The sequence below is a fragment of the Cladophialophora carrionii genome (assembly GCF_000365165.1).
Source record: "Cladophialophora carrionii CBS 160.54 unplaced genomic scaffold supercont1.4, whole genome shotgun sequence".
NCBI classification, from domain to species: Eukaryota; Fungi; Ascomycota; class Eurotiomycetes; order Chaetothyriales; family Herpotrichiellaceae; genus Cladophialophora; species Cladophialophora carrionii.
In genome coordinates this window covers 1,080,766-1,108,642 of record NW_008481829.1, presented here as the reverse complement: position 1 = coordinate 1,108,642, position 27,877 = coordinate 1,080,766, and the positions used below count along the sequence as shown (strand labels likewise).

The following is a 27,877-nucleotide window of genomic DNA, read 5'->3' as shown; positions in this document are numbered from 1 at the left end:
TACTTTCCAACCTCGGAACCGCGTAAAGTGCTCCAGGCGCGTATCTGGAGCTAAAACTTGAACCCCACTCGATTTCTTCGCTCCATCTGCCTCGTGAGGCAACCACGGCAACTTCCCAACCGCCAGCCTCATTGTTCACTGTATCCCCGGATCAATCCCAGATGACTGCTCTGGAACACATCCTGCATGAAATCTCACAAGACAGGCGAGGCAGTTGACTGCGGTCCGGTGTGTCTTGTGCCATGTCAACGACGTACTCGTGCCATTCTTCTCTTTTTCCGGGGCTCCTGCTCTTCTATTTGTTTCAATCACAGCCGCTCCTTCACAAGCGCTTGTACTGTCCCTCTGCCCACCACAACTGCCTGTCGTTACTAGTAGTTGATTTCGCCGCCATGTGACTGCGCTTCAATGCCTGCACGGTCTTCTTTGTCAACCACCAACGTTGCCTCCTTCGACCACTTCTCACCACCCACACGTCGCTCATCTTGCCCGTTGCCCGCACGGCCTATCGCACCCTTTCTCTCGATTACGACTCATCATGGAGACGACCGCAGAAGCAGACGACGACCCGCGGGCGTGGTCGATCGACCGAGTTGTCTATGAACTGTGCCACGCACCCAATCCACAATGGTTGCCTTCTGCCAATTCTCAGTACAAGCAGAATCGCCAGGCGCTTGAGCCTACCTTCCGGCAGAATGATATTGATGGAGACAGTTTTCTGACCCTTGAGATGCCGGCTTTGAAGGAAGAACTCGGAATTGTCTCATACGGCATCCGGAATGTCATCATGAAAGCTATCAATTTCTTTCGAGCCAAGTCCAGAAGTTATCAGCAGATGTTGTTCCAAGTGGACAATATTGCCAGGATGCAGTCCATCACATTTCCGTCTCCTCAGATCACGCACCCACGTTTCTCGGCAGCCCCCCAGTCACCCGTATACTACGGCATGGGCATTGGGATCGGTCACCCTTCCCTTGAGCCCCGTCATACCCCTTCACCTTCGCTTGCCAGCGGTTTCGGGCAACAGCGAGCTCCGCCGCCGCCACCACCACCTCCTCCTGCTGACCAGCCACCACCTTCCGGGCCGGAGCTCATGGCACCTAGACTTACAGACAAATCCCACACAAGTACGGATCTCGCGCACATACCTGCGACTAAACCGATTCAGGAGTTGGAACCGAGCTCTGCTGCGGCACCTCGCGCCGAAGAGGCCGGTTCCAAGACAGGAAACGAAACGCAGCCATCTGCCCCATTACCCAGAGACCAACAGTCTCCAAAAGCAAGTGGCAAGAAGAGGATTGCACCGACTCTCATTAGCGACCTACCCGAGAACGCCCCTCCGAGATCAAATGACGAAGGCTACCTTGCAGAAGATGCAGTTCCTATACAGGATATATTCTACTACAAGAGATCGACAACCATAGAGGGCGATGAAACTTATCGTGTTCCTCTTGATGAAAACCGGCAATTTGACGTTTCGATCCGAGTCCCGAGTGGCCAGCGACGTGCAGTCGCCCGCCTTATGAGATCCTTCCTCCACCGTGGAACAGAGGTACTGCCTAGCAGTGGATTGCGCGTCAGGGTGCCTTACGACGAGTCACTGGTCAAGGGTCCTTTCTCGAGTCAGTACTTTACGTTGTTCTTGCCAGGCAGCCAGCTGCCTCAGGTGCGCAGCGTAGAAGAGTATCCGGAGCTGAAGGCTCTGAACTTGAGCAAGGTTCGTGAGGGACGACGATCTGTCTCGAGCATCACTCGCGAAGCACACCACGCCAACGTCGCAGACGATGGAACCGTGAGTGTTCGGGGAGGAGTAGTTGGCTCTGACTTGGACTATCTTCTCGACAAGTATCCCCCTCAGGACTTGGATGAGGGCCTCCCGCTCTACGGCGACTCAGGTGATGAAGGTGATTACGACGAAGCTACCTGGATGGAAATGGAGGAGGAGAAGGCAGAGGGTGTGGAATATCGTAGTCGGCCCGCCAACTTGACTCCCGCACAAGTGGAAATTGCGATTGACGAGGCAGTTGAAGACTTCAAGCACGAATGGTGGGAGACAAAATTGGCCGGCGTCCAGAAAAGAGCTTACCGCCACTGGATAGAAGCAGCCCGCCTAAAGAACCGCCAGCCCAAGATTCAGTACTTCAGGAAGTCCAAGGCTCACTGCTTGCAAAGAATGATGAAGCTTAGGCGCGAGGTGGCCGGCAACACCTGGCGCAATGCAGCCGAAGTCAAGAGACAGTGTCAGGTTCTTGAGGTGACTGTGCATCAGCACGAAGAATACAGCTACTACGCCCAGGTCATGCTGCAGGATTCACCTCCAGAGAAACCCAGCAAGGAAGCTCTGTCGAAGGCATATGTGCCGAAGCAACACGATCTCGAGGAAGGAGAAGAAATTATAGAGTCGGAGCCAGAAGCTTATTCAGAGGACGATGATCATACCTTCATCGACGACAATGATATCGACGACAATTCTTCCGATCTCGGATCCATTCACCATGATCCTGAAGCAGAGGAATGGAACCCGGAGAATTGGAAACCGATTAATAAAGCCGATAAGGGGGTGCCAGAACCCACTGTCGCCAAAGCAGGATCTCCGCTGGGCACACAAAAATCTCCTCTGGATGACACAATGATGCCTGATGCCAACGCAGACGATGCGGATGTGGAGAGCGATGATGACGACGATATCATCACACCAAATCGACGGAAGACCAAGCTCATTATGGCCGAGGTGGCTCCTCAAACACCGGTCCCTAGACGTCAAGTCCCTCTTACGAAGCCAAAACCCTCTTTGGCAAAGGAAGCCAGATCTTCAGATGATTCTGACCTGGACCGCACCCCACGCCTTCCCAAGTCCAAGTACCGGGACCGTGGGCGATCTACTGCTGCACCTATCGATTTGACCGTTGATAGCCCCTATTCAGGGCTGGAGAGAACCACCAGTGGGCCATCGAGCGATTTCAGCGTCCACACACCAAAGCTCAATCCGGTCCAAGTCAAGCCACACAAGAAGACGCCCAGCCATGTCTCTGAAACAGCGGATTCTGGCCCATGTCACACCTCCTCACACGATGATACGAATCTACCAAAGTGGGATGACGTTGAAGGAATGAGGGCTGCATATTGGTCCGATATGGAGCCTGCAGACACTCGGCGTGCGCTTGCAAAGTGTGTCTTCACTCTTGCAGAGGAGTCTGCTGTTGATCTAGCTTCGCTTCTGACCACATTATCCACCGACGAAGTCAGGGAGAAATGCCTAGTCGAAGGATTGGCAATCGTCCATTTGAAAGGTTTTAGGGTCACAGCGCTTCCACGCAAGGATCAATCATCTGTGCGGATATTGGTCTTGCTCTATGTCACACACTGCACTGGCTACAATGCTCTGGAAAACCCTGTCAACCAGGTTCACAGACAGCAGGCATATAAAGACAAAGACACAGCGCTCCATCCTTTCTTTGAGACACTGGGAAAGCTCCTCCAGCTTCGCTTCAAGCATGACGCACAAAAGAAAGGGCAAAAGCGAAAGAGGGACCAAGAAGCTTTGTCGGATATTGAGATGCTTGATGACACGGAAACCGAAATCGCCGACTATATATCGACGGATGACCTGGAAGCAGCCGTCCGACCCTCTTCTCATAAGAAACGAAAGCGCAAAGTCGAAGAGAGTCAAGAAGCTATGTCCCAGCAGTACAATGACAAGATGCGTATTCAAGCGCAAGAAAAGCGTCGCAAAGACATGGCTAAGAAGCTTGCAATGATGCAGCCGGACGGCACTACTGACTCTCATGTCATCATCAACACAGAGGAGCCACTCATCGAGCTACATGAGCATATTGCCGGACGTGTCAAACCACATCAAGTCGCTGGACTACAGTTCATGTGGCGGGAGATCATTGAAGACCCGAAACACCAAGGCTGCATCCTGGCACACACAATGGGACTTGGCAAAACAATGCAGGTGGTGTCACTGCTTGTAACCATTTCGCTATGTAGTCAAAGCAGTGACCCGAAAGTCAGACAACTCATTCCCCAGCATCTTCAACGCAACAAAACTCTGGTCCTTGCGCCGGCATCTTTACTCAACAACTGGGAGGATGAGCTTCTCATGTGGACGCCTCAAGGAACCACCATTCTCGGCGCTATCCACAAATGCGACCTTCCGAGAGCAGAAGACAACACCCGAGCCATCATGAATTGGTCGAAGAAGGGCGGCGTGTTACTCATGGGGTACGAGCGCTTCCGATTATCAATCACAAACAGCATCAAGGACAAAAAGAAGGGTGCTGTCGCGGTTGATCTTGAGCAGATTTTGCTGGAAGTGCCGAGCATGGTCATCGCGGATGAGGCCCATACACTCAAGAACCCCAAGTCAAAGATCAACGAATATTCGAAGCGGTTCAAGACAATCAGTCGCATTGCTCTGACCGGGTCGCCTCTCAACAACCATCTCGAGGAGTACCATACTCTAGTGGACTGGATCGCGCCTGGGTATTTGGGCACCATGGTTCAATTTCGTGTCAAGTATTCGGAGCCTATCAGAGATGGTCTCTGGTCTGACAGCACTGCACACGAAAAGCGGCTCGCACTTCGCAAGCTGCATGTGCTGAAGAGAGATCTCGATCCCAAGATCAACCGAGCTGATATCACTGCCATTGAAAACGATATGCCTTCGAAGACGGAGTTTTTCATCACGATACCCCTCACTCCACTGCAGACGGACGCGTACAATATCTACGTACACCACATGGTACAAACCTATGCTCTGATGGGGGCCGGAAGTAGCCATGCCAGGATTTGGGATTGGATTGCAATGCTGTCATGGCTTTGCCACCATCCTGCTGGATTTGTCACCAAACTGCAAGAGCGTCAGAGAAAGGCACTGGAGGGTAAGGACGTGCGCAATCAGACCAGTAATGCCCAGGATCTGAGTGAAAGCTCAGACGAAGCACCAGTTATTGAGGAAGGCAGGACACCGGAAGCTATCAAGGAGGATACCGATGTCGACGTTACGGGCCCAATGCGTCAGGCGATGGAGGCCGTCTTACAGATCCTTCCCGACATCAATGACCGCGCCGCTCTATTCGATCCAACTCTGTCTTACCGTACACTTGCTGTGCAGCGCATTGTGGAAAAGGCTACGGAAGCTGGAGATAAGACCTTGATATTCAGTCACAGCATCCCCACGCTAAACTACCTTGCGGACATGCTGGCAGCTATGAATTGCACGTTCTGCCGAATTGATGGCAAGACAAAGGTCTCGGAACGACAAGCACAGGTGAAGGAGTTCAACGAAAAAAACCGCTTCCAGGTCTTCTTGATCTCGATGCGAGCGGGAGGTCTGGGGCTGAACTTGCAAGGCGCGAATCGTGTTATCGTGTTTGACTTCAGCTTCAATCCGATCTGGGAGCAACAGGCCATCGGCAGGGCATATCGTCTGAACCAGGAGAGACCAGTCTTTGTCTATCGTTTTCAAGCTGGAGGTACTTTTGAGGACAAGTTGTTCAATACCGCCGTCTTCAAGACTCAACTGTTTGGACGCGTGGTCGACAAGAAGGCACCAAGACCAAATGCCAGCAAGAAGACCGACATGCAATACCTCTTTCCGGTCAAAGAGGTCCCCCAGGAAGATCTCAGCGAGAGTCTTGGCAAGGATCCGAAAGTCCTTGACGCCATCATCCACGACCTTGGGTTTGTTCGTAGCATTGTCTTGACCGAGACGTTTCAGAAGGAGGACGATGAGCGCTTGGACGCGGAGGAGCAGAAGGCGGCCGAGGAAGAATATCAGAATGAGCGTCTCCAGCGAGACGATCCTGTGGCTTGGCAGGCGAAAGAGACGGCTCGACTGGCCCAAGAGCGTAAGCAGCAGCAGCAGCTACAGCAGGCCGCGTTTTATCATCCGACACCACCGATGCCGCACCTACCAAACGGTTCAGCATTCACTCCATTCCCAGCCTCAGCCACCTCTGGTGTCCCGCGATCCAAGAAGTACAGTTTTGTACAGCCGCCATTCGGCAGAGAGGACATAAGGAAGCTGGCACAGCCGGAGCGACCTCAGCCTGTTCAGAACACCAACAACCCCAGTGTGCGCGGCTCATACGACGATACCTACTGGAACCCCAATCAGATCAATCGCCCTGCGTCCAGTCATGATCGTGACGGTCGGTCTTAGTCAGCCGCCATCTGGTGAAGTGACAAGGAAAAGTCGCAGAGCGATATGGCAGCGATCAGTGAAGCTGCATTTGTACAATAGTGATTTCATTTTCTTTCCTGCGTTGAGCTTGCTGGAGATACCCCCTTGAGCATTGCGCTACGATTTCACGAATTATGGTGCATGACGAGTGATGGGAGGACAGGATACACACGCATGTAACTGGGCGGGGAGCGAAAGAGATTCTCATTTCTCATGGGCATGATGTGCCGGCTTGTCATCCCCTGGTGAGGCCGATGTTCAGTTTGCGGCATGGTTCAGCATGGATGGACGGTAGCTGCACAGAAAGGCTCACACAGAAATAGATACAGGAGACAAGGCCAAACAGGCCGAATGGAATTGGCTGAAAGATTCCTTCGTTGTTCACATCAGGATGTGATAAGAAGTCTGTTGCATGGTCCTTGAGTGTAGACCTTGACTGTGAATCGTGGGTAACGAGCCATCGCCTGTCCGAGAAGCGATTGTTCCCGTCTGACAAAAGCCTGCAAGGCTCGTCATACGTGTAAGGCCTAAATACCTAGACACAAGTCTGACGCCGACACGCACTTTCATCCTTCACCGGTATCATCACAGGCATCATATCGACCAGCCATCAGCCAGCAGCCAGCGACCAGCAGCCATTATCCTCAAAGAAGAGAGGATATAGGTCCAAACCCCCAGCACATCCTGCAACATTTGAAGTATAATACAGTACAGCACTACAGTAGAGATCGATTACCGCCCTTCCACATCACAAGTAACTATGAATTAAACAAACCTCCAACCATGATGACGACTGAGGGGCGGCTCAAATCTCAAATCTCGGCAAACATCTTCGTACATGCGGGAAGCACATCCCGGCCGGGGGGTCAACGCACAGATCACGAACGGAACGTGAGGCGGATATCAAGTCCCGCGGAGACCGAAGGTGAAGTCAAGGTGTGCACCACCGCGGGAAGATCCAGGTCCAAGGCAAGATCCAAGTCCAAGGCGAGGCTCAAGCTCACGCGCAAGCTCGTGTTCTTCATAACGGGCAACCCGGGCCTAGTGGCGTACTATCGTGCGTTCTTGTCGCTTGTCGTGCGGGACCTCGAGCAGATGGGCTGGACGGACGTCGTTGTGCTCGTGGGGATGAGTCTTGGTGGGTTCGACGTGCAGAGGACGACGCCTAGTACGCATGGGAATGGGATTGGGACGCATGGTACCTCTGACTCTGACTCTGACGGAGAAGGGAAGAGGACGGGCATGAAGAAGCGAGGACCAGGAGGTGCAGCGAGTTCATATTCAGAGTCAGGTCCAGATTCAGACCCCGTCTCACACGCGAACGGACACGACTCGGAAGAACAAAGGTTACTCTATCCTCCGACGTTCAAGCGTGGCAATGTAAAGTTTTTTACGTTGCGCGACCAGGTCGAGCTCAGCTACGCGAGGGTGGAGGATTTGGTGGACAGAATGAGAATGCGGCAGGAGCAGGAGCAGGACGGTGAGCCTGGGAGAATGCAGCAGAATCAGGACGGTGACCCTGTGGAGGTAGTATTAATGGGTCATAGTGTTGGAGCTTATATCTGCCTAGAGTTGGTCAGATTATGGCATGAACGGCATCCACGGGACGGCATGCCTCTTCGGCATACAGCAGGACAAGATCTTCAGACAAGCTCCAATGCTCCGGCCAAACCGATGCTCAGCTCGAGGTCAGCATCAGCACCACCCTGGTCACCTTCGGCTTGTATACTTCTCACGCCCACGATCCAAGATATACATCTCTCGCCCTCTGGGCTGATAGCCACGCCCCTTCTCACGAACCTTCCGTTCCTGCCGAATTTAGCTCAAATCCTGGTTCATTCCGTCCTCTTGCGGCTGGTTCCTGCATCATGGTTTGCCTCGCTCGTCTCAAGATTAACGGGCATGCAGCCGGGTAGCCATGGGCTTGAAGCGACGTTGGCCTTCCTGAGGAGTGAGAGAGGTGTCGAGCAAGCTTTGCACATGGCAAGCTGGGAGATGAAAGAGATTCGACAGAATAGGTGGGGGAAGGAAGTTTGGGGAGCGAGTCATGTTGCGACTCCGGTGGTTGCTGCTGAAGAGGAACTGTGCCCAAGTCCGAACCTCTTCTTCTGGTTCACCAAGGATGACCACTGGGTTGCAGAGACCACGAGGGAGGCTATCATCGGGAGTCAAGCTCCAGGGACTGTTGTACGACGACGCCATGTTGCTGGATCTGCAGAGACAGCCGAGGCTGACGAGATGGCGGTCCAGGTCAACGGCACAAAAGAGACCTCTCGTCCAAAGGACAATCTAACAATCCGTGTCCTGGAGTCAGAGGGACTGCTGCACGCGTGGTGTTTGGACCAGAGCGAGATCGTGGCGAAAGGGGTTCGTCAGTGGTTGGAAGAACTGTGGACTGACGAAGCTTGATTCTCATCTCACGCAGCCAGCAAGCGGCAAAATCACACAGCTGCGTCCTATCGCGTCCCAAGACCCGCTCTCCTAAAGAGGTCGCCGAGAATATCAGGCTGTTGCTGGTTGATCATTGACTGCGGAGGCTGTTGAATATGACCGTCGTATTCATGCCCTCTCACGCTGAAAGCGGCGTCATTCGCCCTTTGCTGACCGAAGAGCTGTTGTAGAGTGATCTGTTGGCCCGCGCTAGGTGCATTCGCCTGATAATTGTTCAACGTCTCCCCTGCTTGCTGAATGTGCCCATTTGTATGTTTGGCGGTGGCCGCAGATGCAGCGGCCTCAGCAGCTTGACGGCTGGCGCCGGCATGGTCGGCGAGAGACTTCATGAGCTCGCCATTCAACTGCATGGCATTTTCGGTCGAGGTTCCGGGGCCATCATGGAATATGTAGACACCATAGATCTTCTGTTCATGGCCTTCTTTGAAACTGATGATGACATATTCACCTGTTATCTCAACCCCGGCATTTTCACCTTCCCTCAGTTCGGCCTCGAAGTTGTCCAGTCCCCGTCGGTTCAGTACGATTGTTGAGTACCTGTCTTCGCCGTATGGTCCGGGCGTGAGCTCGCAAATGAACAGCGAGCCCTCGACACCCGTTTTGGTCCATTCCGGCTGTGGCAACGGAGAAAACTCATAGACCACCGCATACGGAGCTATCGAGAGGATGGACTTTATCTGCGGGTTGTGTCTTTTGAGGACAGCGAGGTTCAGCTCCTCGTTGGTACGACCGGGCGGGGGCGGCTTGGTAGGATAGTCTGATTGATAGCCTTGATTGTCCGATTCGTAGTCTGAGACCACGACAGGCATCGGAGCAGGCATCGGAGCGACTGGAGGGACCGGTGCAAGCGGAGGTGTGGTGGCTTCAGCTGCGGACGCGGGTGCGTATACTGGCTGCTGCGACTGTGACTGCGACTGTGACTGTGACATGGGAGGGTAGCGGGGAAAGTCGACAGACTGCTGCCGTCGTGAATGTCCGGAGCGTCGATTGGAATGCGACATGGTGCGACGGTCAACAGGCTGCGAATGAGGAACAAGGTCAATATGAAACCCAGTGACCTACCTAATGGGTAGGTACCTGCCTTGAATTCAGGACCTGTGACAGAAGATTCCACGACTACTGTACCGCAGCACCAGCAGAGGGCATCAAAATGATCGCATCGAATTCAAATCAGCAACACTCCAACCAAAGTCGCCTGAGCTCTCGACGATTCGCAGTAAACAGAAAGCAAGAGGCGGGAAGCATCACGTGCGGCTCACCAGGAATGTGCCGCTTTTAAGAAACCCATCGCGACCTGTACACCGTGTGCTTCACCCTCCTCTCACTCTTCTCATACCTCTGCTCACCTTTCTTCTCACGCGCTCAACAATACGTAAGAAATCGAGTTCTCGAGACGACCACAGGTGAACCGGCGATCAATGTTCTTGGATCCTTCACGAGACAGGGTCTGGGAGAGTATTATATCTCTTGTCCCTCTACACTTAATGTCTGGTTCTACTGGAGAGACCTCTAAGCACGCTACCCAGCACCTCCAGGTCGAATCTAAATCCACCCCTTCGCCCACACGACCGTCATAGTCTCGGAAGAGGCAAGGGCTGTCGGCTGCTCAAGATGTGGACAGGCTCATCTCCAATCTCCTCCATCTTGTCCTCCAGCAGCCCGGTCATCCGCGCCACAATGTCCTGGTACTTCGGGTCGCTGTAGATGTTGAACAGCTCCAATGGATCTTCCTGGCAATCGAACAGCTCCCATTCTTTATACTCCTCTCCACCCGGCCGTGCGCCTTCGACACCCATGTGCTCGCAGTACCAGTAGATGAGCTTGTATCTCTGGTCTCGCACGCCGTAGTGCGCATAGGCTTCGTGGATGATGTCGTTGTGCATCCAGTACCGGTGATAGGCGACTTGCTTCCAATCCTCAATCGCCTCGCCCCTTAATAATCTCCGGAAACTCTGGCCTTGCATGTAGTTGGGCTTTCTGGCCGCGGCATAGTCCAAGAACAACGGCGCAAAGTCGACATTGTTGACCAGATCATTGTTGACGCTGCCGGGCATGATCTCGCGGGGATACCGGCACATGAAGGGCATCTGGAAGCTCTCCTCATACATGAAGCGCTTGTCGAACCAGCCGTGCTCGCCGAGAAAGAAGCCCTGATCCGAGGTGTAGATGACGAGCGTGTCTTCTGCCTGGCCGGTCTCGTCGAGCCAGTCGAGCAGCCTTCCCACGTTGTCGTCTATGCTCTGAATCGTCCGCAAATACCGCTGCATGTAGCGCTGGAACTTGAACTCGCCCAGGTCCTTGTCGTTGGAAAACGTAAAGACCGTGCCGTCGTCCGCGTCGATCAGGCGCAAGCCCTGGGCGTTGTTCGGGATCTTGCGAGCCCCGTCCCACATCATCTCGCCGAGCTTCCTCCTCCCGCCGTCGGCTTGCACGAGGCCGAGATCCTTGTACGTCAAATCATCGGCGACGCGCATCTTTGCGACCTTGGCCGCCCTGGCACGGTTCTTGTAGTCGTCCGAGAACGTGTCGGGGACCCTGATCTCGTCCTTGTACAGGTGCTTGTGCTTGTCATGGCATTCCCAGCTCCGATGCGGTGCCTTGTGGTGGCACATGAGGAACCAGGGCTTGTCTCTCGGTCTCTCGGCCAGCCAGGCCAGCGACTTGTCGGTAATGACATCGGTGGCATAGCCCTCGGTCACGCGCTCGTGGCCGTCCATGTCGATGAAGGTCGGATCCCAGTAGTCGCCCTGGCCGGGCAAGACGCTCCAGTGATCAAACCCGCTCGGCCGGCACGTGTCGCCCTCACCGAGATGCCACTTGCCGATCATGGCCGTGTCGTAGCCCGCGGTGCGCAGGTGTTTCGCCACGTTGGGGAGGTTCTTGTTGATCTTACTCTCCAGCGTCACCACGCCGTTGACGTGGTTGTACGTGCCCGTCAAGATGGCCGCCCGGGAAGGCGTGCATATCGAGTTGGTCACGTAGCAGTGATTCAGCAGCATGCCTTCCTTGGCCAGTCGATCCAGATGCGGCGTGTGGTTGATGTTTGCTCCGTACGCGGAAATGGCTTTCGACGCGTGGTCGTCGGCCATGATGAACAGGATGTTGGGTCGCTTTGGCTTCGCCATGGTTCAGTTCCCACACGTCGATGCGATGCTTTCTCGTGGTAGGCACACGCGACGGCTTCACGACTGATTTTCACCACAATGCTTTGTTAGGTCGAGCAACGTGACCACCAGGAATATCCTTCTACACTCAACGGGAAAATGCCCAGGGTAAGAGATGAACGAGAGAAGGATGTATGTATATCGAAGACGAGAAGGACCAGAATTCTCAGTCCGAACGTAAGAGAGATGCCTGATGAGACCGACAGGCTTTCCTAATCCTAATTACTTCAACTTCACCGCAGAGATACGGGTGGCGGCTCCGGGTTCGCCATGTCCTGAGATGATTCGCCGTCCCCTGTCGTCCCCGATTATGTTTACCCTTCTAGAAGCCGGATGATACAGTCCTGAGCACACAGCAGACGACTGTTCTGGACGCAACATGGGCCGATGCTCCCGCAGAGCTGGTCGGCGTTGGGCGTGTCGGCGCTACCTGTGGGAATGGACCTTGACTGTCTGTCAGCGCTACGGATGTCGGTCGACAAAAGCGGGAATGTGTGCTTAGGCCTCAAGCTTTCGGTGGCTGGTTCTTGACAAGCGGCGGATGTCGGTCGACAACCTTGCCTTGCCGTAAGGATCGGGTGCATACTCCGTAAGGGCAGGCGAGACTTGGCTTGGTGTTGCTTGTCCTCACGGCCACGCTAATGTTCACGGCATGAAGACAACATCGGAATCTGGGGTAGGGGTTATCACAGGGTAATTAGCCACAATGTATGGATGTGTAGAAGGAAATCCTTTTTGAGAAGCCGCTTATAGCATTCTTTCGAGTTGGTATGTACGTATCTGCTGTAATTATGTACAGGCCACGTCCTGACTGCACCCACGGTTTCCGTGGCCATGCTATCATGGTTGATACCCGCCCGTCTCCTACCCACGATGTCTGACTTTACAGACTGATCGTGGCGTTTTTCAAGTCGGACATCCTAGAGCTTGATCCCACCCAGAAGGTGTAATTGCCCGAGTCCACCTGATACTTCGCATTGTTGTAGTAGCCCAAATCGGCCTTTTCGATGGCGAATTCCACCTGGTGCGCCTCGCCGGGCTGCAGTTCCACCTTCTGGAAGTGGATCAGCCTCTTGTTGGGAAGTTCAATGTCCGAGAACTGCTGCCGGAAATAGACTTGGACCACTTCCTTGCCAGCCATATTGCCGGTGTTGGTGACGGTGCAGGAGATGGACACACCGCTTGAGTTCGACAAGATCTCAGGTGCCGAGAGGTCAAATGTGGTGTAGCTGAGACCGTAGCCGAATGCCATGGGAGCGCCGTCTCGGTTGAGACAGGGAAGGTTCCAATCGCCCGCACATACACTCGGGTCGGCAGGGTTGGCTGTCCCACCGCCCACGTTGTCCGACAGCAGGAAATCGTAGTATATCGGAAAGGCACCGTCCGCTTGTGGCATGCTGATGGTGAGCTTGCCACTGGGGTTGACCTGGCCAGTGATGATCTCGACCAGAGCATCGCTGGAGAACTCGCCCCCGAGGAACTGGTGAAGAATAGCACTGGAGCGCATGGTTGAATTGTTCAAAACAAAGGCTTGACCACCATTCAGCACAAGAACTGTCGGGACGCCAGTGTCGAGCACCGCGTCCAGCAGCTGTTGCTGGCTGCCCGGGAAAGCCAGGCTGGCATGGCTGTAGAATTCTCCGTCTGTTCGCTCGTTCACGGCTGCGTCTTGAGAATAGACAGACAAAGAGCCTAGAGACACGATGGCAACACCGGCAGCCCTGGCGGCGGCGACTGCCTCTTGTATACCAGCCGTGTCATTCGGGCTCGTGGTCCGGATGCCAACGCCTTTGACGTAACGGACGCTCTCAGCGCCCATGCGGGCTTCCAAGCTGCCTTTTAGAGTACGTCCGTACTCTGGGTTCGCACTGGTCGTTGGAGCGTAGGAGCCCGGGTCAAGGATATCACCAAAGGGGCCGATCAGCGCAACCTGTGAGAGATTTGCCTGCGGAAGGAAGCCGTCATTGCTCAGCAACACAATGGCCTCTCGTGAAGCTCGACGGTTGACGTCCAAGTGTTGAGGTGCACGCAGGGTTCGGTCGAGGTTCTCCATAGTCGGCAGAGGAAGATCAAACATGCCAGTGTCGAACTTGATGATCAAGTTCTGGCGGGCCGCTTCATTCACTAGATCCACGATCTCTTGATCATCCGAGCTGTTGACCAGATATGGGAAGCAGGCCGGCTGACCGGGAGCAAGCTCGAGCTGTAGCCCGGCCCGCAGTGCTTTGATGGCGGCATCCTTGTACGACGAGGCCACCTTGGATTCGGTGTACAGATGCAAAATCCCCATAGCATCCGACATGACCAGACCGGTGAAGCCCATCTCTGTTCGCAGCATGTTCTGGATGAGAGCCGTGTTCATCGACATGGGGATTCGGTCGATAGAGGAATAAGAGATCATGATTGAGGCCGGATTCTCTTTGAGGGCCCTGATATAAGGAATGGCCAGATCGTTGTATAGGTGATTGACGCCACCGTCCATGCTGGCCGTGTTCACGCCGCCCAAGCCTTGTCCGTACAGGAAGTGCTTGACGGTCGTCGCCACCTTCATGCGACCACCCTCATCACGTTCCTGCATGGTTTTGACGTATTGAGCGGCGAACTCGCCGACTAGATAGACATCTTCGCCATACCTATATCGAGTTTAGTCAAGGTGTCTTAATACAAGGGGTTGTACATTCGACTTACATCTCCCCAACACGGCCGTTTCTGGGTTCCTTCGCGATGTCGAGCTCTGGGCTCAGAACCCAGTGCGTTCCAAGTGCCATGTTCTCGTCCCGGATGGCGGCCACGACTTCTTCGTACAGAGGGAGGTTCCAGGATGTCGACAGGGACAGCGTCGCGGGGAAGAGAGTACCTCCAGGCACATAGATGCTGTTGACAGAGTCTGTCACCGTGATCCACGGCACCTGAGAACTGTTCAACTGTTCCTCCCGAACCATGTTGGCGTACGGCAGAACATCTTGAGCCTGGTTGAGCTGCGAGCCGTAGCTCAGAATCCCATGTTGCAAGGGATACAAGGCGTCCCACGCTGTACGGTTGAATGTGGCATTGGCCCCGAGTAATCGTCGAATGCCGCCCATTTGCGCAATCTTCTCCTCCCAACTCAGTTGAGGCAACAGGGCATCAGCTCGCTGCGCAGCCGGGAGCCCTGTGTCCTGCCATGTCGAATCTCCCTGCCGCGGCAACAGCACAGCGGAAGAGGCCGTCGAGATGTCGAGAGCGAGCAAACAGAGCAAGACACCAGCCATGTTCTTCAACAGCGTCGTGGTCTTTTGCTGAGCGACAGAACCCTTTCCATCCTGGGCTTTATATCTGTGGCCTTTCGACCCAGGGTCCCGAATTCGCACATCTTTGCAAAGAGGTCCGAGGTATTCGCCAGGAGAAACCTGTCATAGGTGCCCGAGAACATGACGAAGCTACAGTCCGGGGTTGCGGGGCCTCGCCATGTCAGTGTGGGATGCAATGGAGGGCTACGGATGTCGGCCGGTGCTAGTCAGTGGTCGCCATTCTCGCCAAAGTCTCGTCATTCACACGGGTCGGGATAGTCGGCTGGGTCGAGTGGTCGTCGTGGACGACGTCTCCGAAGCTTAGTTCCATGTATCTAGGCGAAGGACAGTCTGTGGAAGGTTGTTTTTGTATCCACATGAATTTCTCTTCGCTAACCAGGACCTAGCCTTGACGATGTCGGTTCAATCCATTACGCGCGGTTTGACGCCCAGACTCAAGAAGGCAGTATGCTAATCTTCAACATGAACGGGGACGGAACCATCGCATGAAGCTGATGGGTTTCACCCAGCATGGACATGACATTGACATGACGTGCAGCCGTCAGCGACCTCCCTTCCCCGGAACACGGTTGCCTCTCGCGAGGCTCTTCCTCCACCTCAAAAAAGCTTTCAATGCCCGAACCACGGTGGCGGCTTCTCCAGATGGGCCGGGCTCCGACTAAATGTTCCTGCTCAGGCTCACGACAGGCGGTCATGCTTTCGCTTCGACGTGACTCGAAGCTAGGTCCTTCTTGGCAAGCTCGAGCTCGTGCTCGGCAGCTTCGATATTGGCAGCACCAATTTGTGTCTTGTTCGAGCCGAAGAGAGCCTCCATATCCTCGAGAGATTTCCCAGTCGTCTAAAAACTTGTCAGCCCAATGTTTTGTGATGTTGAACGAGCGCATGTTTCTTACCTCTTTGATAACCAACCACGCGTAGACTACCAGTGCCGCGTTGAAGATGGCGAACATCAGGAAGGTTCTCCAGCCGAGGTTGTCGACGGCGTGTGGAGTGGCCTGAGAAAAGACAAAGTTGAAGAGCCACTGCGTGGCGGTACCGATGGCGATGCCTATTTCTCGAGTCCGGTTGGAGAAGATCTCGCCCGTGTACAGCCACGAGACCGGACCGAACGACATGTTGTAGGCAGCTGGAGCCGGATTAGCTTGCGAATCGACAGAACTCCTGAGGCTCCATACCTGCTTCCAGATAAATCATAGTGATAGAAGCCGCACCTGCAGGCGACACGCTGGTCGCGTCCTTGCTGGGCGGATGGGTGGCGGTAAGGCATGCCACGATTAGCATCAACGACCCCATGGCAAACGCGCCTCCCATCAAGGCCTTCTTTCTCCCGATCCTTTCGACCAAGAACACAAGGAAAATGAAGCAGGACACCACTTTGATGACGCCGAAGAAACCGCTGATGAGCAGTTTGGAGTCGCCGGCGCCAACTGTCTGGAACACCTGTGGGGCGTAGTAAGCGAGGGAAGTATTGCCAGTCAGTTGAACGCCAATTTGCAGTGTCACGACCACGAAGACACGCCATCGGTTCGCTGGCAGCAGCATCTCTCGCCAGGTAAGTCCTTCTGTGGCCTGAACCTCGGCATCGATTCCAGCGAGTATCTCTGTCATCCTGAACACCATCAGTGCCGGCTCGGAGGGAAAAAGGGGGATCCCATACTCAGCGCGGACCTCCTCGCTCTCGCCGCCGCGAACCCAGATGAGCGATTTCATTGCAGCCTCGTGTTGGCCGCGCTTAGCAAGCCACCGAGTACTCTCGGGGAGAATGAGCATGCCCAAGCCAAGAATGCCACCAGGGACAAGTTGTAGCCCGACCGGTATTTGCCACTGACGAGTCTCAGAGGGCAACTTCGTAGACACAGCGTAGTTGACCCAGTAGCTAGTCATGACTCCGAGTGTGAAGAAGAACTGAAACATGCTGCCGAGCTGACCACGTGTTTTCTTGGGAGCCATTTCGGCGCTGAACATTGGGATCATGACTGTAGCCATGCCCACACCAATACCTGACACAACTCGGGCGGCGTAGAAAGCTCCAATGTGATGCGTGTTGATGGTTTGAACGACGGCACCCACGCTATGGTCACAAAAGATTAGTTATATTAAGTCCAAGCAGCCTGCACAAAAATAGATGGTTGAAGATCTTGCCACGAGGAAAGATCATCAAGTAGGATTTCAAGGAGACATACCAGAAAATGGCAGAGGCTAGTGCGATTGACCAACGTCGCCCGAATCGTGCGGTAAATGGCCATGTGAAGAAACAGGCGAAGAACGCTGGCGGCCTGTCAGCAAATTCCTACGGTGTCCCGTAAAACTCGCACCTCCAGCTTGAAGAAGGCTGTTCGAGTTCGAGGCCACAGAGGTCTTCTGCTTGTCGCTATATCGAAAGTCATTCTGGAAAGACTTCAGGGTGAGGACGCCGCCAATGATACCGGTGTCGTAAGCGAAAAGAAACGAGCCGACACAGCAGACTCCCACGAGGAAGAAGGCCCTGAAAGTACCAAGTCGAGAAGACATGATGAAAGCGTGATAGCTGGTGAGCCTGCGATCTTCGAGACGGTCTTAGAATAGACAACCAGACAGACCGCCCAGCGCAGCAGGGTCGTCGAAATAAGTAACCTTGACAAGTCCGACCGTTCTCACGTCCGACGAATCCAAATCTGTGGCAATCTCCCTACCACATGGCTTCAATAATCTGGAGGGCGTTCGGCACTAAACGTGGAGAGGATTCAGCACTAAACGTGGAGAGGATTCAGCACTAAACGTGGAGAGGAGGGGTGGTCAACTGATGGGTGGACATTCCCCTCGGGGATTTGTCGACCGACATCCTGACAGCTGGTCAGCATGTCAACCGACATCCTGATAGCTGTTCCACTTGTCGACCGACATCCGTGGCCTGCATCGAGAGGCGAGATTTCCGCCACAGTACAAGCGGAAATAGGGCCCCTGCCGGCGGTTGGCTTCCGAATGGCTGTAAGCCGGCGTACAGAACCGAAGAATGCAAAGATTGACAGATGACCCGGGAATTTCGAGCCTCGGCCATCCCCGAACCCCCCAGTGCATTACGCGAAGCAGATGCGGAGAGTCGAGAAAGGGCTTGTATGTCAATTCACAGAACAGCTTAATCCGGGCCTTTCAAAAATTTTGAAGCAGCTGTGGACTTGCTTCGGGCATGCCTTTCACTCGTCAAGGTCCTCCTATCCACACCAAGGGAACAAGAGTGTCTGTGAGGAGAATGCAGGCACATCTTCATATCCAGCGGTTTGTTGCACCTGCGCATCAGGTTGTGGCACATAGCCCAAGGACGAGTCAGCTCGTATGGCCCGACCTTGTTCCAGCGATAGAACCTTGTACATATTACGATGTCGTACCGAGGGGATCTCGGTACTGACACTGGACGGAGAAACCACAGCCGAGGGTTCTCCATCCTCAAAATCTGCTTGTCGTAGTAGACTGTGTATTGCCAGACGTTGTTTTGCTCGTGCCACCTCCGATAGCAGCGGATCTCGGCTTTGCTCACTAGGTGAAGATCTCAAGGTGAGATGAGTCCACTCGGCCGGAGAAGTGTCGCACTTGGATATCAGATTTTCGAGGTCTTTCAAAATCGGACCGGCAGGGGTCGAGTGCCGGAAAAACCGCTTGATGGCGGCCAAACACAACTCTGCTCGACTAATGGCATACTCCTTCGAAAATCGGGCACAACCAGGTTGTGCATGTGCAAGGAACAACACAAGCCGGCAGGCGTGATAGCCACAGATTGCCGTGTCATATTCCAGGATGGGAGTGTCTGTGCTATGTAAGTTAACATCCGACAGCGTTTGGATCATCGACAGAGCACTTTCTGAGCACATCTGGACCGCATCACTCATGGCATCCGGGTCAAGGTCGGCGAGGACTATTGGCGGAGCGGCCTCGGGATAGCCCTTGAGCAGTAAGCGATAGAGGTCGCAGCGACATTGGTGCCATGATAGGTGCATCACCAAATGCCTCGCCAGCCATGGGGTTGAGACACACCTCAATACACCTGTGCTTGCCGAGGTTGGATCCACCGGCATTTGACTGCGGAGTTGGCTTAGCTCATTATGTAGGCTGCGAACCAACTTGAGAAGCTGAGGAAATGGCTCGTCGCAGAGAGCGATGGAGCGAGTCAATTTCATGATGTCTCTCCGTATCGAAGTCAGTCTGACAAAGAGCTTGTAGGAACCGCCTTCCATCTGTACAGCGGGTGCCTTGTCCTGAAAATTCTCTTCGCGGCTCGGAAGTTGTAGGTAGACATTCTCAAGGGGTAGGAGTTCGTACTCCGGTAGTCCAATGGAGAAATACAGCTCCAGAATTTTCAGCGACCACAGCGTGCGCCGTCGTACCTCGTTGCTGATCGGGTCTAGATCATGTCTCTCATGATTGAGCCTCATCGCGGCGGCGGCTCTGGCGGCAAGGCCTGCGAGCATGAACGCTCTGTGCGAAGCGCCAGTGGCGGTGCGATATGCAATGCAGAGAATTAAGGCTTGAAGTCGTGCCATGCTTGGCCTTTCGAGCTGCTGCCACACCAGTTCCTCACTTCTAGAGATCCAGGAGAGGCTCCGGTCTCGGCTCTCTGGCTCCGTGTATCGCAGGGAGGTAGTGGCGCCACATATTGCAAAGACCAGTGCCTCGTCCAGAGAGCCTTCGGCCAGGCGCTCTCTAGTGGTTCGTGGGTGGAGGAAGGAAAAGGAGGGTACGGGGTAAAGAACACGGAAGAATTCGTCCACAAGGCTGCTCGTCGATTTATCAGGTCCAAAGAGGGGAGCATGCGCAGTGAGAGTGTAATTTGGACTCTGGGAGACGTTCAATTCGAGTTCCGTAGGTCCATTGTCAAGTCCGTGGGCAGCTGGTTCTGGCGACATTGCGACGCTTTCGGGGTGCAGACTCAAGGGTCTATCATGCTCTTGAAGCGTTGACTCCCCAGGCTGATATGGAGAAGCGTAAGCACAAGGCCATTTCTTCTTGACGCAATTCGCACAGTGAGGTACGCCCTGATTGCAACGACTTTTCTGTTTGCGGCATTGCAAACACGCGTTTCCGGCGCGAAGTTTTCGAGGTTGGTTTGGCGTTATAGTGGGACAAGGGCTTTGGCTATCATCAGACGCTCCCTGGACAAGACTGCATGCGAAACCGAGCCGTTGACAAGGTTCGCAGCCTGGGGATCTCCCATGGCAGCGCACTTTCCGATGATAGCACTGCTCGCAGCTCTTCTTAGCTCTTCTCGAAGACAGCCGGTCTATACTCATCGTTCAATGTTGATCGGGCCATGGGAAATGAAGTCTAGGAGGACTTGATGAGCCTCGGTATCACAAGCAAGCATGACCAACGCCTCGAGCTTAATGAGTTTGACACCCCAAGTCGAGATTAGCAAAGTTACTGTGTAGATTCATAGAGATCATGGGGTCGACATGATCCGCTGTAGCTTACCCCACAATCCTCTTACGGCCGAGGTAGGGTCGAGCAGTAGTACCCGGTACACACTGGCGTACAGTCAGGGCGGCATCACCCTAGTCCCAGAAGGTGGGAGCAGCCCGCAGTCTTCCAAGACGAGGCTGAAGACGCTGTTGGTGCCTCAAACAGGGAAAGCGCGACCCCGGGATTGCCCATTGGCGTGTCGATCTCGTCGTGTTTCCCCTTAATTTTTGAAAAGTGCAGCTTCACCTCGTCGTCCTTCGCTTCACCCTCAGCGCCGTGCGTGTCTCTTTGCTCCTTCTCTTCTACGCCTCCGATTAGTCGCTCAGCCGTGTCAACTACATCGTCTTGCAGCGTCGTCTTTTGTGCCAGCGCCCAGCTTAATCGCTTAGTCGTTCGTCAACATGTCGTCGCCCATGAATGCGGTATGTCCTTGTCCTCACCCTGACCCCTGACCAACCCGACCAACGACACCTCTTTTGATCATGAACTCAACTAACTGTATGCGTGTTGCGCAACTGAAGGTGCGGCGGAAGAAGAATGTCAAGAAGGGCATTCAGTTCTGTCTCATGGTCTGCGGCGCAAGTGGAACCGGTACGTGCTTCTGAACTCAGTTTCGTTTGACCCTGTACTGACCCGCGCGACAAGGCCGAACCACCTTTGTCAACACACTCTGTGGAAGGCGAGTCCTCCAGCCCAAAGACGCAGACGACGCAGCGAATGCCCACCTCGAGGAAGGCGTCAGAATCAAGCCAGTAACTGTTGGTACGTGCCAGAAATAGCTACATACACAAGAGACATCTGTAATCTGACAGCCACATACAGAGCTGGAATTGGATGAGGAGGGCACCCGTGTGTCTTTGACCATCGTCGACACTCCCGGCTTCGGCGACCAGATTGACAACGAATCGGCCTTTGGCGAAATTGTTGGCCATCTCGAGAGACAGTACGACGATATCCTGGCCGAGGAGTCTCGTATCAAGAGAAACCCTCGATTCCGTGACAATCGGATCCACGCTCTGCTCTACTTCATCACTCCAACCGGTCACGGTCTGCGCGAGCTTGACATAGAGTTGATGAAGCGTCTCTCCCCACGTGTCAACGTCATCCCAGTCATTGGCAAGGCCGATTCGCTGACCCCTGCCGAATTGGCTGAGTCGAAGAAATTGGTCATGGAAGACATCGAGCACTACCGAATCCCAGTCTACAACTTCCCCTACGACATTGAAGAAGATGATGAAGATACCGTTGAGGAGAATGCAGAACTACGTGGCTTGATGCCTTTCGCCATTGTGGGTTCAGAGGACATTATCGAGATTGGCGGGCGCCGGGTTCGTGCACGACAGTATCCGTGGGGTATCGTTGAAGTCGACAACCCTCGTCACTCGGATTTCCTGGCTATTCGTAGCGCCCTCCTGCACTCGCATCTTGCCGACCTCAAAGAAATCACTCACGACTTTCTCTACGAGAACTACCGAACAGAGAAACTCAGCAAGAGTGTGGAAGGGGGCGTCTCGTGTGTACCCCACAGCTCGTTGCTTCTTCTGCAGCTTGACTAACGCTTTGTGCCACAGCGCCCAAGACTCGTCCATCAACCCTGAGGACCTCGCCAACCAATCAGTCCGCCTCAAGGAAGAACAGCTGCGACGCGAAGAGGAAAAATTGAGGGAGATCGAAGTGAAGTGAGTAACACACCCCCCCCCCCTCTCTGAAAGACGACGATCTTTGAGCCCCCATCGTGATTTTTCCGTCGATATGGGCATCGGCTAATGCGCGCCCGCAGAGTGCAACGTGAAATCAACGAGAAGCGACAAGAGCTACTGGCACGCGAGAGCCAGCTCAGAGAGATCGAAGCCCGTATGCAGCGTGAGCAATCTGTTGGAATGGGAGAGGACCTAAATGGCCACGGCGAGTAAGAGGCGCAAGAACGAGACACTCAGAGGCAGCCGGGGAAGACGGAAGACGTGTCAACAAGGCGGTCTCATGCAGGCATGGGTCGAACGCAGAGTGAGGCTTCAGCAGAAAGCAGTCAGGTGAGACCAGCTATTTGGGCTTCGTGGCTTTGGTGGAGAGACAGTGCGGTCATGTTAAGCCAGAAGGTCAGTGGCTCAATTGCTTGTCAGCGATGGATACTTGTGCAGCAGAGTACATTCTTCTAATTAGCGGTGAATGCGAGAGGCACATGATGAGATGCCTTTTTTCCTTTTTCTGTTGCGCTGGAGCATGCATGCATGCTGCATTTTTCCAGTGGTGAGCATGGACGGGCGTACTGACTGGGTAGCATGGGCAGATATACAGAGGCCCGAACCTTTCCTGCCGCAGCCCAACGCTGGACCAACGTCCCATTCCCCGGTACCTGACGGGCCTTCTGACCGTGTGCCGCCTCCCAATTCATTCCTGATTTGGTGGTACAATGTATGGACGGAAGCCCGGAAAGAGACGCCTACTGGGCTCGCGGGCTACAAGCTATCAGCTAGATGCCACCAGCGTGGGGTGCATGTAGCCCAGCGAGTTACGCCCAAGTGAGATAGATGGATGGTGGCCGACTGCCAGTCAAACTGTTTTGGTGGCGGGGTGCCACTGTATTCTAGAAGCGCGGTGCCCCTCCTCCGCAAAACGCTTCCAGCCTGCCAGTCGCACGACAGAAAGGCTTGATTCGATATCCAAGGTCTGCTGTCTCACCTGCGAGCTGCACCACGACATCACTCTTCACACCGGTCCTTTCAGTCTGACCACTGCCAGGGGCTGCACGGTGAATTAAATCGCGCACCGTGTACCCAGGCCTAGCCCGGAATTTCGTCTGAGAGACATTAGACACATGATGAAGGAAGGGGCGTGACAACTCGTCTGCGAAGCATGGCCTAACGAGGCGGGAATGAGTGCGAGGTCAGGTTCCAGCGCGAACCCAGGCAACGATCTTCCAAGGAATCAGACGCCTATGACTCCAAAGCGAGATTCACGAAGAGGTAATTGACCGGTGCTTCACTCAGGCAATAATGAAGCGGCACTCAGCGGAAAGTGAGGGGGATGATTGTGCTCTTACCTTCCCAGCCTAGTGCGCGGGGGTGACCTCTCGCAGCGACCCCAAAGAGGGCAACACCTTTCGGATTACAACCAGCGTGGAGTGCATGCTGCAATGTACAAGTTCGAAGGCTGCAGTAGCCTTGACCGAAGCGAGCTGAGGGCGGAAGCAGTAAAGCACCGCCGGTGAGCACGAGAGGAAGACCTCGACACCTTGGGCAGGAACCTTTGAGATGAGTGTTCACAATGATCAAGGTGATTATTTATTTCCCACTGTACGGGGTGTCACTACCAGGACACTGACAACAGGCTGAGAACATCTTCATGTAACCCTCCGGTCAGCGCCTCCTCGATAGCCGAGTCCGTCGTGATCGACAAGCCCATTCTGTCAGCTCTGCGAATCCGGCACGCGGCTGTCAGGGTGGCATCATCCCCCACGCTTCTGCACTCGTCTCCTCTGCACCTGCCGATCGTGCATTTACAGCTTCCGTGCCATTCGATCCAACGGTGGAAAAACAATGTGAGAAGCCTCGATGCTTGTCTATTCTAACTACTATTATGCGGAGCCTCACTTGTTGTCCACCACTTCTCTCAATAGCTTAAATGCCTTGTTAAAGCCTCCACTGCTGATCCGAGTATAGTCCTGACTTGCCTTCCGAGCGATTTCGTAGCAAAGAGCTGCTTGAAGACTACTCCAACTCGTCATCGAGACTCCATTCACTCCGATCTACCGCCCTCTGCTATTCCGGCTGTTCGAATCTCGCGGTACCTAGGTCCTGTCCTTCACAATATCATCCTCATAAACAGGATCAACACCAGGCGAGTGCGCCGTATGATGCCGCGACTCGTCCGAGCGTCGCGGCACACCAACATCAAACCCATCGAGCAACCAAAACAGGACCAGACGCGGAAAAGGAAGAGCCGATCTGAGACCTCAACCCCAACCACTGACACGACGAGTGGCAGCCACGCGGACCGAGACTCTTCTGAGTCTCCCAAGACAACAACATCCAGTCGACCGACCATTGTTGGGCTCGCCGGTTGAACCGCCGAACTCAATGAGCACAAGCTTATCTTCAAGAACCTTAATAAGAATCTGGACCCGCTTGGTGGAAAAGACAACGTTTCGCCCTCTGTCGGTTCTCACCCACGGGAAATCGCCATTGTCCCGGTACAGCCTGCGTAGTTTGGGACGGTGATACAGCCTCCATCGTCGGCACTATTCGTTCATAGTGCGTTTGTGGCATATCCGCTTGAGTCCTTGAGACCAGGGATCACACTTCGAGCATATCAGAGTCACTTTTGTTCGGGAAGCCCCACCACAAGGATCTAAACTCACCACACCAAATATTCGACATCGGACGAGATCCAGTCCTCCCCCGAACTCCAACTCAAGATAAACCTTCTCAGGTGTCAGCAAGTCGGAGGACCTACCTCAGTTGTCTGTCTTCGCACGCTCAGACCTCCAGCGCTGTTCACGCTGGCTCCATCTCGGGCTTCAGTTTATTCATCAGATCGATCTTCTCGCCGTCCCCGCTTCAATCGATCTTGTCCGTGGAGGGACATTGTCGGTGATGGCCAGTGAGCCACCCTTACCAACGCGCACTTCTAGTGGGTTCAGCCTCTTAGCCAAGATACGATCTCACAAAGAGCCCAAACATGCGAGTCCGGCGATAGAGCACGCGCGTCGGAGTAGTAGTTATGATAGCACCTCCAGCCCGCTGGCCAAATCATCCCCTTTCTCTTCTCCCGCTCTAGAAGGCTCCGGCGTGAAGAGCAGGCGCCTGAGCGTGGATCCTCGAGATGACTTCGTTGTCAGCGTCTGTTCGCTGGATGAGGAGTTTGTATCAGCTTCAAAGATTGGTCGCAGGAAAGAGATCGGGAAGGGTGCCAGTTCGACGGTGAAGATCATGCAGAGGAAGGGTGACAAGAAAACCGAAGGAACGCCGCTCTATGCGGTCAAGGAGTTCCGCAAGAGATCCTCCAGAGAGACCGAGGAGGAATATATCCGTAAGGTGAAATCGGAATATACCATTGCAAAATCCCTCAACCACCCGAATATCGTCCAGACTGTGCGGCTGTGTACCAGCAACGGCAGGTGGAACCACGTCATGGAGTACTGCCAGCAAGGGGAGCTTTTCAGTCTGATGGAACGAAAATACTTGAAGGCTGCTGATCGGAATTGTTTCTTCAAGCAAGTCCTTCGTGGAGTCGAATACTTGCACATCCACGGGATTGCGCATCGAGACATCAAGTTGGAGAACCTGTTGATGACGGACGACGGTTATATCAAAATCACCGACTTTGGTGTCTCGGAAGTCTTTTGTGGCGATCATCCCGGGGTTGCAAGCTCGCGAGGGCGTTGCGGACAAGGCATGCGAAATCCGCGAAGATCTGCACCCGGCATCTGTGGTTCGAGACCGTACATCTCGCCAGAGGTACTGTCGCGGGACAGGGAGTACGATCCCACCAAACTGGATGTGTGGGGATGTGGTATTCTCTTCATGACCATGACTCTCAGTGGTAATCCATGGCAAAGTGCGAGCAAGGAAGAGACGAACTATGCTCGCTTTCTGGAGGGGTGGAGGGCATTCTTGGATCGCTTCGGAGATGCCCCAATCGATGAGAATTGCCATCCCCAATGCGGGCCAATTTTCAACGCTTTGCCATCAGACTCGATCCGGAGGTGCATCCTGAAGATGTTGCATCCGGACCCAGAGAGGCGATGTACCATCAATGATGCCCTCAACGACCGCTGGGTAAGAGTCATCGAGTGCTGCTCACGAGAAGATGCCGACTCGACGGCGGATGCCATTGATGTGGCCAAGACAGACTGCCACATGGTGGCAGCACGAATGAAGGTCCAGCCCAAGCACGACCATTTGCCCCCACCAATCAAGCGGTTGCCTCAGCATCGTTTCAGTATGGGTGACGGGACGTCGCGGTATGACTGATGGGGAATGGACCCGTCAACGGCGTTGGAGAGTGACTCGCCAAGAGGCGCGATGTCTCTTCCTTTCTGTCTCTGGATGTGTCATCGACTCTTGCTTGCGTTACGAAGTGCTCGGAAGCGCAGGAGGAACAGTCCATATATTCCGTCCAAGTTGGGTTCGGCTTTGCAGGAATCAGGAGTGCTAAAGATCAGGGGGTTCTCTGCATTGGGACGGCCAAAATGGGTGGTAGACTGCGTTCACAAATTCCATAACGGCCGCAATGAATACATCAAAGCATTGACAGGAGCCGCAGCCACGCTGGCCAAGGGGCACGAAGATTCCTGCGGTTACGTGCTGGATCGGATTGCATACTTGAGATCTGTGAGCTGCTCAATGCTGATATCAATGGTGATCATGTGAGCGAAAATGCTCCTGACCGCCTCTGCCAGCGCAGACACGATCCGTGTGCCCTATCCTGTGAGCTTTCGTCATGAACATGCCTGCCGAGGAATTTCCACGTGGTATCACCAGGTACCCGCGACCCGAAGCGGAGACTCGCGTGTAGTCCAAGACCAAGGACGTGGGTGGATGATTGGCGAACAAGAGCAGACGATGATGGTGCGTATGGTGATGGCAGTGACGACGGAATATCTCATTGTTCCACGCCGAACTATGGCGCCATTGCACGTGACAGCAGCGTCGTATCTCGTATCCCAACGGGACAACAGCCGAAGCCACAAAAGCCACTGACAACAACACATGCCGCATGCCACGTCGCCCATTGCAAAGCGGGAACCGTAACAAGCAAAGCGATAGCGGCCATGCATAGGCCGAGGTCTGCGGTTTAGTTTTCGCGAGTACCGCCCGCTATGGTTTGATCTTCCCCATATACTCCGTACAGTACCTACAGTACCTACAGTACCTACCTACCTATCCGAGATCATCCCCATTCACGGACAGTGAGTGAGTGAGTGAATGAAACCCTCTTTTTCATACATGCTGTTTGCTCCGGCCTCTTGGTTCACGCTTTAAGCCATAGCGGGAATTCCTCTGCTAATATCTGGTCGATCGCGGCTAAAGTCCCAGCCTGTCCCCATCCTACACATAGGCGGCCGGCATCGGAAGCATCTGCAGAAAATCCCGAAGCCTTGTAGATCGACGGGGAAACCGACGGCTGAATTTAATCTGAGAGGGCAAAAAGGATTTGCGAGGCTCTCTGGACGGGAACAATATCTCACGTCCCCTTCTGACGAGAAGTGCTCTGCAGCATTGCAGACAAATCCTGATTACGTTCCCGCTGGCTGTTGGTCAGAAATCACAAAGGTCGCCTGGCTTGCCTTTGGCTGGGGAAAAGGGTATCAATACCGCAGACTATCAGAAGGGAACCTGGCCAGACACTGC

General features: G+C 54.2%; 9 protein-coding genes across 9 annotated transcripts; 4 read left to right on the top strand and 5 right to left on the bottom strand.

Annotated features, from left to right (window-relative positions):
- Positions 1–538: 538 nt before the first annotated feature.
- G647_05070 (uncharacterized protein) lies at positions 539–6,169 on the top strand (the record flags this gene model as incomplete). Its single annotated transcript, XM_008729404.1, has 1 exon — positions 539–6,169. One exon carries the CDS (start codon positions 539–541, stop codon positions 6,167–6,169), a length of 5,631 nt encoding a protein of 1,876 aa, XP_008727626.1.
- Positions 6,170–6,976: 807 nt separating this feature from the next.
- Positions 6,977–8,599, top strand: G647_05069 (uncharacterized protein; the record flags this gene model as incomplete). The annotated part of the gene is made up of 1 exon (XM_008729403.1): positions 6,977–8,599. The coding sequence occupies one exon, from the start codon at positions 6,977–6,979 to the stop codon at positions 8,597–8,599; it is 1,623 nt and encodes a 540-aa protein (XP_008727625.1).
- A 47-nt stretch (positions 8,600–8,646) lies between these two features.
- Positions 8,647–9,642, bottom strand: G647_05068 (uncharacterized protein; the record flags this gene model as incomplete). Its single annotated transcript, XM_008729402.1, has 1 exon — positions 8,647–9,642. The coding sequence occupies one exon, from the start codon at positions 9,640–9,642 to the stop codon at positions 8,647–8,649; it is 996 nt and encodes a 331-aa protein (XP_008727624.1).
- A 570-nt stretch (positions 9,643–10,212) lies between these two features.
- On the bottom strand, positions 10,213–11,766 carry G647_05067 (uncharacterized protein; the record flags this gene model as incomplete). Its single annotated transcript, XM_008729401.1, has 1 exon — positions 10,213–11,766. One exon carries the CDS (start codon positions 11,764–11,766, stop codon positions 10,213–10,215), a length of 1,554 nt encoding a protein of 517 aa, XP_008727623.1.
- A 922-nt stretch (positions 11,767–12,688) lies between these two features.
- G647_05066 (uncharacterized protein) lies at positions 12,689–15,056 on the bottom strand (the record flags this gene model as incomplete). Its single annotated transcript, XM_008729400.1, has 2 exons — positions 12,689–14,438; positions 14,494–15,056. 2 exons carry the CDS (start codon positions 15,054–15,056, stop codon positions 12,689–12,691), a joined length of 2,313 nt encoding a protein of 770 aa, XP_008727622.1.
- Positions 15,057–15,786: 730 nt separating this feature from the next.
- Positions 15,787–17,606, bottom strand: G647_05065 (uncharacterized protein; the record flags this gene model as incomplete). The annotated part of the gene is made up of 6 exons (XM_008729399.1): positions 15,787–15,933; positions 15,989–16,221; positions 16,271–16,704; positions 16,753–17,166; positions 17,279–17,363; positions 17,411–17,606. 6 exons carry the CDS (start codon positions 17,604–17,606, stop codon positions 15,787–15,789), a joined length of 1,509 nt encoding a protein of 502 aa, XP_008727621.1.
- Positions 17,607–18,286: 680 nt separating this feature from the next.
- Positions 18,287–19,972, bottom strand: G647_05064 (uncharacterized protein; the record flags this gene model as incomplete). The annotated part of the gene is made up of 1 exon (XM_008729398.1): positions 18,287–19,972. The coding sequence occupies one exon, from the start codon at positions 19,970–19,972 to the stop codon at positions 18,287–18,289; it is 1,686 nt and encodes a 561-aa protein (XP_008727620.1).
- A 1,053-nt stretch (positions 19,973–21,025) lies between these two features.
- G647_05063 (uncharacterized protein) lies at positions 21,026–22,438 on the top strand (the record flags this gene model as incomplete). The annotated part of the gene is made up of 5 exons (XM_008729397.1): positions 21,026–21,116; positions 21,171–21,287; positions 21,348–22,038; positions 22,097–22,204; positions 22,306–22,438. The coding sequence occupies 5 exons, from the start codon at positions 21,026–21,028 to the stop codon at positions 22,436–22,438; spliced, it is 1,140 nt and encodes a 379-aa protein (XP_008727619.1).
- A 2,679-nt stretch (positions 22,439–25,117) lies between these two features.
- On the top strand, positions 25,118–26,497 carry G647_05062 (uncharacterized protein; the record flags this gene model as incomplete). The annotated part of the gene is made up of 1 exon (XM_008729396.1): positions 25,118–26,497. One exon carries the CDS (start codon positions 25,118–25,120, stop codon positions 26,495–26,497), a length of 1,380 nt encoding a protein of 459 aa, XP_008727618.1.
- Between the last annotated feature and the right edge of the window lie 1,380 nt (positions 26,498–27,877).